Source organism: Polyergus mexicanus, unplaced genomic scaffold (genome assembly GCF_030449975.1).
Source record: "Polyergus mexicanus isolate NDT 795.1 unplaced genomic scaffold, iyPolMexi1.0 SCAF_24, whole genome shotgun sequence".
NCBI classification, from domain to species: Eukaryota; Metazoa; Arthropoda; class Insecta; order Hymenoptera; family Formicidae; genus Polyergus; species Polyergus mexicanus.
The window spans coordinates 3,838,717-3,847,790 of NW_027223344.1; the positions used below are offsets into that span (position 1 = coordinate 3,838,717).

The 9,074-nt window shown below is 31.9% G+C and overlaps 1 protein-coding gene across 1 annotated transcript in view; it reads right to left on the reverse strand.

The window, feature by feature from the left end:
* Positions 1-5,828, reverse strand: part of LOC138942968 (uncharacterized) — a 6,341-nt gene extending 513 nt beyond the window's left edge. Inside the window, 9 exon segments of the mRNA XM_070313465.1 lie at positions 2,605-3,100; positions 3,103-3,192; positions 3,276-3,305; positions 3,403-3,428; positions 3,516-3,989; positions 4,380-4,532; positions 4,689-4,829; positions 5,093-5,431; positions 5,549-5,828. Of these exon segments, the coding sequence (XP_070169566.1) occupies positions 2,605-3,100; positions 3,103-3,192; positions 3,276-3,305; positions 3,403-3,428; positions 3,516-3,989; positions 4,380-4,532; positions 4,689-4,829; positions 5,093-5,431; positions 5,549-5,828 (2,029 nt within the window).
* Positions 5,829-9,074: the final 3,246 nt, after the last annotated feature.

The following is a 9,074-nucleotide window of genomic DNA, read 5'->3' on the forward strand; positions in this document are numbered from 1 at the left end:
AAAATTAACTGAAGAATGTAGTTTAGTTAATTTTTTAATTCCACCAAATTTATTTTGCAGAAAGCTTTTTTTCAATCGTTTTATAAGTTGGAAATTATTGAGAACTCGACATTTTCGTTAAAGAAATATTGTTTCCAATAATAATGATTCCAAGAATCTATCATTAGCAGATGCGATGACTCTTATATATTTATATATCTCTTATATATTTTATATGTTTATGTAAACAATCGCAAAACTTACCGACACGTGTTATATTATTCATAACGTCACAAAATTTAACATTTTCTGGCTCTACATCTGATAAATTAAGTGGGTTATATTTACCCAAATTTGAAATGATTGTTTTTTTTTATTTAAACTCAAAAAAAACTCTCAATAGAAAGTTATACAGCTTTATATGATTTTAACAACTTTTTCAACTTATTTTATATAGATATATACATGTACTCATACACATACATCCACATATATACATATACATACATATACACACATATACACACATACAATTACCTTAGGTATATGTCAAATATAAACCTTACACAATACTTAAGTATATAAGTCTTTTTAACAAAATAGTCATGTACAATATATTTGCTTATATCTGTAAATTGCATCTTGTTAGGAAATGATATACATGTGTGCATGTTTAAATATTTGGCTTACTGAGTATTAATCTTATATCTAAAGGTAGGTATAGTTCGCATTTTTTTAATTTTTCAATTAACTTCAGTCTTTGGGTGTCAAATAATGGGCATTGCCAAACTATATGATTTAAATCTTATATATTAGCGCTACATTCGCATTTTGTTTCTTTTATAATGCCTACTCGTGATAAGGATGCAGCGAGATTATAATGGTCTGATCTGCAACGATTAATAGTGACAACACTTTCTCTTGAGAGACCTTTATTTGCAAACCATAGTATATTGTTATTTTTGTAGTAATATTTGAAATAATCTTTGCCTTTTATTTGACCCTGTTCTTTAATATACTTTTTGGTACTTAGATTGCATTTGTATTTGAGTGATTCATGGAAATCAGTAAATGGAATAATAATACCATTATCTGGCTGTGCTTCAGTCGCTGTTTTAGCTAACTTAACATATCAACCTTCTCGTTCCTTTGTATGCCTATGTGCGATGGGATCCACAGCAGTTCTATATTACTGTTTGAGGATTTTTGCTTGAATTCATTATATTTCTTTTTAATTGTAAAAATATAACTATTAGTTTTTATATCTATTTTTGGGTTTTGAAGACTTAAAAGTGCACTGAGGGAGTCTCAAAAAATTTTGAAATTATGATCTGGATTGAGAAGAGCAATGTCTAGAGCATCATTTAATGCAATACATTCCGCCGTAAAAACAGAAGCAGTATTTGTAATGCTTCTTTTTTTAATATTGTTTAATTCTTTGCAGATGCAAACTGTTCCTACTGAGTTTGATCCGTTAATTTTACTACCATCTGTATATATAGTGTATGTATTTTGTTTTGAAATAAATTTATTGAGAAAAGTGTTAGGGTTTGCATAAGATAGATTTTCCAATTTTGGTATTGATCAGGATTGAGGTAGTAACTGTTTCAAAATCAAAGCTATAAATATTATAATGATTGTGGATCTGTAAATTTTTTGTTATATTGAGCGTTTCATCAATGCATTGTTTTAGAAGTCTATTCTTTTTATGTTTTTTTTCTTATTTTTTAAATAATATTGGTTTATTGTTTTGTTAATTTGTGTACATGTGTTAGTCAGGACTTTACTTACATAACTATTGCCCAAGAACCTTGTGCGATCCTGAATGAGTGGGAGTTTTGATTCTGCTAATAAAATGTTTGTTGGTGTGTTAATATAATACGATAACCCAAAGCTGATCTTATTGCTGAATATTGTATTTTTTCCAATTTTTCTCTTAAGTCTTTACGTGTTGGAAAGTATACAAAACATCCATAATCAATATGTGAGCGCACAAGACTCTTATATAAGATTAATAAGGTTTCTGGATCTGAGCCCCACCATGTTCCATACAAAAATTTTATGATGTTAAGGGCTTTCATGCATTTTTTTTTTATATGAAGTAGTTACGGTATAAAAGTCACTTTGTAGTCAAAAGTTATACCCAAAAAACATAATCTTTCTATTATTTATTATAAATATATTTTTTATAATATAAAATTGAATTAAATAAAAATATCTAACAAAATATTACACAATAAATTAACATTTTAAAATTTAAAAATATTTCTTTATACACATAATTCTTAACACGAGAATCATCTCTTTGATTACCAATACCAAGATAAATTTTTAATGCTTGCCAAGAACGAACTTGCGAGAAAGCAACATAAAGTTGCCCATGATTAAAAACATCTTTACGAAGATCTATTGCTACTCTATTAAATGTCTGTCCTTGTGATTTATTAATTGTCATAGCAAAAGCTAACTTTACAGGAAATTGTCTTCTTGAAAAAGTAAAAGGATAAATATTTTCGCAATATAATGTTATACGATTTAGAAAAACAATATCTCCTGTTTTATCACCTGTTAAAATCTTACATTTCAATAAATGATCAGTAAGTTCTATAATTATTAATCTTGTACCATTGCAAAGACCTTCATTAATACTAAGATTTCTAATCAACATAATAATACAATTTGGTCTTAACCGTAATTCATAAGGAGGAAGAGATGATGGAGACAAGCTATTTAAATATTCTGGTAACAAAGCTTCACCAATATCACCATTATCACCACAATTTACAGTACTATCTATACTTGTATAAATTCGTTCATTAGTTACATCTAATAATTCTACAACTTTTTTATTGATTTCATCTACATTGATATTTCTTGCAGAAAGTATTGCACATTTAGCTATTTTGTTAAATTCCTTTTTTCGTATTAAATCACCATATATATCTTCTATAATATCAACATTAATAGGTGCTATGCAACATTCAGGAATTTGTATATTATCATTGGAATCATTTAATAGTCCATCTCCCATATCCAATAGAAATTTTGCAAATTCAATTTCTTCTGGAAGAACTCGCATATTTTGTTTTAAAGAATAATTTATGAAATACAATATTTCGAAACAGAACTAAACTTGATAGAAAGATTCACAACTTCACTTTGAGTACCACGTATTTTAATAGGTAAAAGTTGTTTAAAATCACCGCCCAACAAAACAATTTTTCCGCCAAAAGGTAAATTATTATTCATAATGTCACGCAATGTTCGATCCATAATCTCTAAAGCATATCGTGGTGCCATTGGCGCTTCATCCCAAATATAAATATCTATATCTTTTAAATATTGAACTTCCTTTGATTGGATTTTAATAGCAGATGATGAGTCAGCAAATAACGGAACCGGCAATCCAAATATCTTATAAACCGTTTTTCCAGTAGGCAGTAACGTCGCTGCAATGCCGGTAAAAGCCATCGTACATACGCGTTTATTCCTAATTTTAGCTAAATGATAAATAGTAGTGTATATAAAAGTTTTACCTGATCCACCCGGACCATCGATATAAAAACAATTATTATTATTAGTATTATTATCTAATTTACTTAATACAAGATCAACTATTTCTTTTTGCTTATCATTTAATTGTTTATATTGTTTGGTACCTATTTCCATATCTTGTTCAAGAGTCATATAATCATTTTCTTCGTTACTTTCTGTCAATTGTTTCATTTGTGGAAAATCAGCAAAACTTTTACCTTCAGCACAAAGCATACTATTAATCTGCATATATCCTTTCTCTTGTCCTTGTAAGATACCAAAATGTCGGATGTAATCTTCTGACATTACTAATTTAAAGCTTTTCCATAACTCTTCTGGATGTAATGGCTGACAATGTAATAATATACGTACAAATAATCTAAGAAGTTGTCGTGGCATCATCCATCCAACAGCTTCATTCATAGCTTGTTTCCATTCATCATCATCTTCTATCAAACCTAAAGCCAAACATGCCGCTGAAAACGATTGATAAAATTGTCCATTTACAGTTCTTAAGTCATTAAAACTTGTAGCCCCCTTTACTGTGAGTAATAATAATCGTAAATTAAATAATTCTGCTTGTGCTGGACTAACGAAATACATTCATCCTACGCAATTATAATGACTTTTGCGTTTCACCCAACGTGATATATTTCTACCATTAATTTTCTCTTTTTTAAATATATAATAGCGTGGAATTTCGATGTATAAATATTGTCTTGCTTCTTCATCACGTGAGTTCAATGAGAAGTAATCTATTAACATAGTAACTTGATTTAAAGCAGCAGTTATTGCATTTTCAGTAAATTCATTTTCAATTATAATATTATGTTCGTAAGGAAGATGGATTGGCAAACGTATTATACTGTGACTTTTATCCTGTAATTTTTTACCAAGAATACGCCAACTGGCTTCTACAGGTCCAACATAACGAGCTTCGATATAATTGTGTATCTCATCATGATCAATAATTACATTTTCTGTTATTGGTTCAATAGTTATAGCAGCAACATCATGTCCTTTATAAATATATTTGTACAAATATTTAACTGATTTAATACTTGAAACTACCTCAAAATTAATATGACAATTAAATATAATCGATAAAATAGGACAATATGGAACAACGTAACGATTATCAACTACATATCCACCAGGACGTTCAAAATTTCTACCATTATCTCGTCGACGATAATAGAGATAAGCATCTTCATCCATTCTAGTCTCTTCTAAATAAGATTTTGGATAATGTTTCGAACATTGTCCATTTACCAAACACCAATCACTACAAGGTCCATGAATCATATGTCTCATAACTATATTATATAAGATCCGATTCTCAGATGGATCAGGAATTTCGGCAGAAATATATTTGTCAACAATCTGTGAAGTTGTTATTTTAAAATTATATTTTAATGTAATCAGTATATGAACATGTGGCAACCCGCGTTTTTGAAATTCAATAACGTACACAAACGCTGCTACTTCATCAAAAAACTTTTGTTTAACAATAAAATCAATTAAATAATCTTTTTTAATGTTAAAAACATATATCGGGCACATATATCAGGTCTATCACAAGCTTGTTGACCAGGTAAGAGGTTTTCCTCAATTTCACGCAATTTTGGATTGCAAGTCATAGTAATAAAAAGATCTGGTTTACCAAATTTACTAACAATTGCCATTGCATTTTGATAATTTTGTAACATATTACGCGGTGATCCAGTAAACATAGAGGGGAGTATAACCATTTTTCCAATACGTCCATTTAAGTTATCTGCCATAGTTTGTATATAATCTCTCAAACCTTGATATATTTCAATACGTAATTCTTTTTGATGATCTTTACAATAATCAATCCTATCTTTTTCAATTTTTACATAACTATCTACGAGCCATTGCTGAAATAGGCGACGACCTAATATAAAAACATTAAATTCAATAGGAATGGCCATACGATATTTAATATATTGTCCTCTAGTTATTCGTCTATTACTATTTAATTTTGTTAAATGACGATGCCATCCTTGAGTACCATATGAATAAAACAATGGATATATCCATGGTTCAACATTAGGATCCATAATACTAACTTTTTGCAAAGTTTTAGTATTTTTATTACATATTGTAACGTATGATTCTGGAATTTCTCCATCAGCATCTGTATAAAAAACCGCAGCAACTTCATTAGTTCTTTGAGCATTATATCGACGTCGGTCCATACCTGGTTTTAAAGTAAATAATAATTGTAATTCTGGTAATAATTCACCAGACTCTATTTCTAAACGCCGTTGATTTTCTAATTCTTCACCCATTATTTGATACGATTGGGCAAATATGTTACATTTGTAATAAACCGCTTTCGCGAGACGGTGACGGATAACTCGGTCGGAATCCGGGGCTCGTGAAAGGGGGTATCGAGAGACGAGCGAAAGGATTGTTGGGTAAAATATAATTTATTGCGTATAAATGTGTGTGTGTACAGCGTGAGTGTATGTGTGTAAACGATGTATGTGTATGGGCATGTGTAGTTGTGTGCGTGTGAGACGATAGGCGAGTGAGTGCGTGCGCGAATGTATAATATATGCGTATAATAATTTAGCAGAGTATCGAAAGTATATAATATGTAATGCGAATGGCGGTATGTGTGTGACAATAATGCAAGCGTGTGTGTGTAAGATGCGGAATCGGATAGCGGTGAGGTCGTGTCGGGTGCGGTGCATCCGAATCAATGCACGTATGCGTGGCGCGGAGCGCGATTTCGACGGTTCGATATAATATCGATCACGGATCGCGGGTCGTGATTTCGGCAGATGCCGCTAGTTATCGGGCGGTAATTTCGGTTGGGCCGGTGAGCGGTCCTTTGACGCGCCTGTATTGATTCTCGTACGTCAATCGGTGTCGCGGCAGGATATACAATAGATCCTCCCCCTGAGCGGGACTTAGCGCGCCGTATTAATGACGAGTCCGATCGCGTAAATGGCGGTCGCGGAATTACTGTCGGTGCGCGTATAGCGCGTTATAGTTTTGTCCGAGATGGTCTTTTCCGTGGAATGCAGGACTGCAACGGTTGACGGGAACACCCGTCAATGGCAGCGAACTCCCTACCACTGGACGATCGCCGTTGCACGTAGGTGGTCGGATTTACTTGAGGTGCCAAGAACTCTCGGCGGAGGTTGAGTACGCCCAACCCCGTTTTCCTCTCTCGTGTAAGGCTGGATGGATCGCTCTCGGAGATGCCGCAAACTCTCGGTGGAGACTGGGTACTCCCAACCCCGTTTTGTTTCTCGTTGAGCGTTGTAAAGGATCGTTCTGGATTTCCAGGCGTCTTATAGACTCTGGCGGTTGCGGAAGATCTGGTCTCGAGATGTCGGGACGCGCCCTATTTATACCGCTTTTCGGCGTGTGCGCGTGCGTAATATGCCTTATTGTTTTAAGGCATATTGTTTAACGGTGAACTGGCGCGCGCGACTCGGGTAGTTTCGGAAACGGTCGGTACGGTTACCCGAGTGCGGCGACGGTTCCTGGTAATCGCGCGTTTAAACGGCGGTTATAAATCGGCGTGTTTCTTTATTATTTAAAAATGAACGCTCAGCGCCTCCGCATTATGCTCGACCGGTGTTTGTCGGGCGGCGGACTTCTGGTGGATCGAGTGGCGACCGGGTAACGGTAGAGGGATGCATCGTTACACTATATATTCATATATTATACTACCGACATCTCCTGAAAATTTGTTGCATTCCAAATTACAAGATGTTGAGTTTCAGGAACATGATTTGGAACTTCAGGACATAATTTTGGGGGAAGATAATGAAGAAAATGAAAAAAATAATACTTCTAAGGAAGAATGTAAGACATTATTGACTCAAATGTCGCAAACAGATCAATATTATGAACAATTTACTATATATCCAATGTATGAAAAAAGAATAAATGAATCTATAACTATACTTTATCAAATGATAAAAGTTCATGATATTCCATTGGATAATCGTAACAATGATTTGGATATAAAATATTTTCCTGATTTATATCCATATGGTGCGAATGGACAGCATGAAGATACAATAGAAATATACGAATAACTGATTTTGAATATATTAAAATGAGACTTATGTCGCAAAACTCACAATTTCGGTTAAATATACAATATCTTTTCCATTTATTACATGATAACAATATGCGACAATTAAATAGTGGAATATTTCATAAAATGAATGTTACCAATCCTCGTAAAAGATATACAGCTGCTACTTATTTGGAGCAATTATCTAACCAGCAGCTTGAATCTAATTTAAGTACTATATTTTAAAAGTTACGTAATACAGAACAATATTGGAGAATACCTAGAAGTAATTTGCATATGATATGTAATTATGGATCTGCTACTTGGTTTCTTACCATCAGTCCATGTGAGTGGTTATGGACCGATTTGATAGAATATCTTAAAGAAATAAATGAACCAATTGCCAATCAAAAATCTGCAAACGAACTTATTGCTCTTGATCCTATATCAACTTCAAGATTCGTGAATAATAAATTTAAAGCTATGCTTGATTTTATTTGTTCACCTGATAATCTAATCGAAGAGGTCACTCATTACTTTTGGCGTTGTGAATATCAAGGTAGAGATATGCAACATTTTCATTTGTTAATTTGGATAAAAGATGCTCCGATAATTAGTACATCTTCTAATGAAGATATTACCTCTTTTATTTTAAAATATGTCATTTGTAGAATTTCAAATAAACAGTTATCACCTGAATTATATCGACGTGTAAATACATCAACGACATAAACATAATAAATACTGCTTGCGCACCAAAAAAACTAAAGTTTTTTTAAAGTATGCAGATTTGGCTTTTTACGATCCATAACAGATACTTTGAAAATTAAAGACGTTGCTGTTTCAATAGCGGATAGAAGAAAATTGAAAACAAAAAGCAGACTCTACGATTTGCCACGATCTAAAAAGGAAGTCAATATTAATGATTATAATTCAGCTAAATCAGATTTCTGTTAATAAAAATAAAATGTGTTTTAATTTCCTAGAAACCCGTGAATCTGTGAATCTGTCTATAACATTTCTATAAATACAAGATTGATTTTATGACAAATACTATTTCAAATTACAAATCTTTATAAACTGTATTGCTTCTAAATACTTGGCTAGTTAACTATTGATTTCATTTAGTTTTGATTTTTTAAAGGTTTTTATTCTTTAGAGTTATTTTTTAGAGGAATATCTTTTTCTAATTTTTTATTTTATATGAAAATTATTTTTCAAGGAAAAACTTTTTTAAAAGTTATTTTGTAGGGATAGATATTAAACTTTTTTTGCGTACATGTTGGGATTTTTTATATACTTGGCGTATTTTTTTTTAATATTTTATTATTTGAATATGATCCTTATCTTTTTCTATTTTTAAATTTCTAGGCCAACGGAATCAACGTAATGTACATGCAACCGATGTTATATGGGAAAAATGTCCATTTTTTATTTTTATAAAACCACTACATTTATTTTACATTGACGCTATTTTTACGATTTAATTAAAATT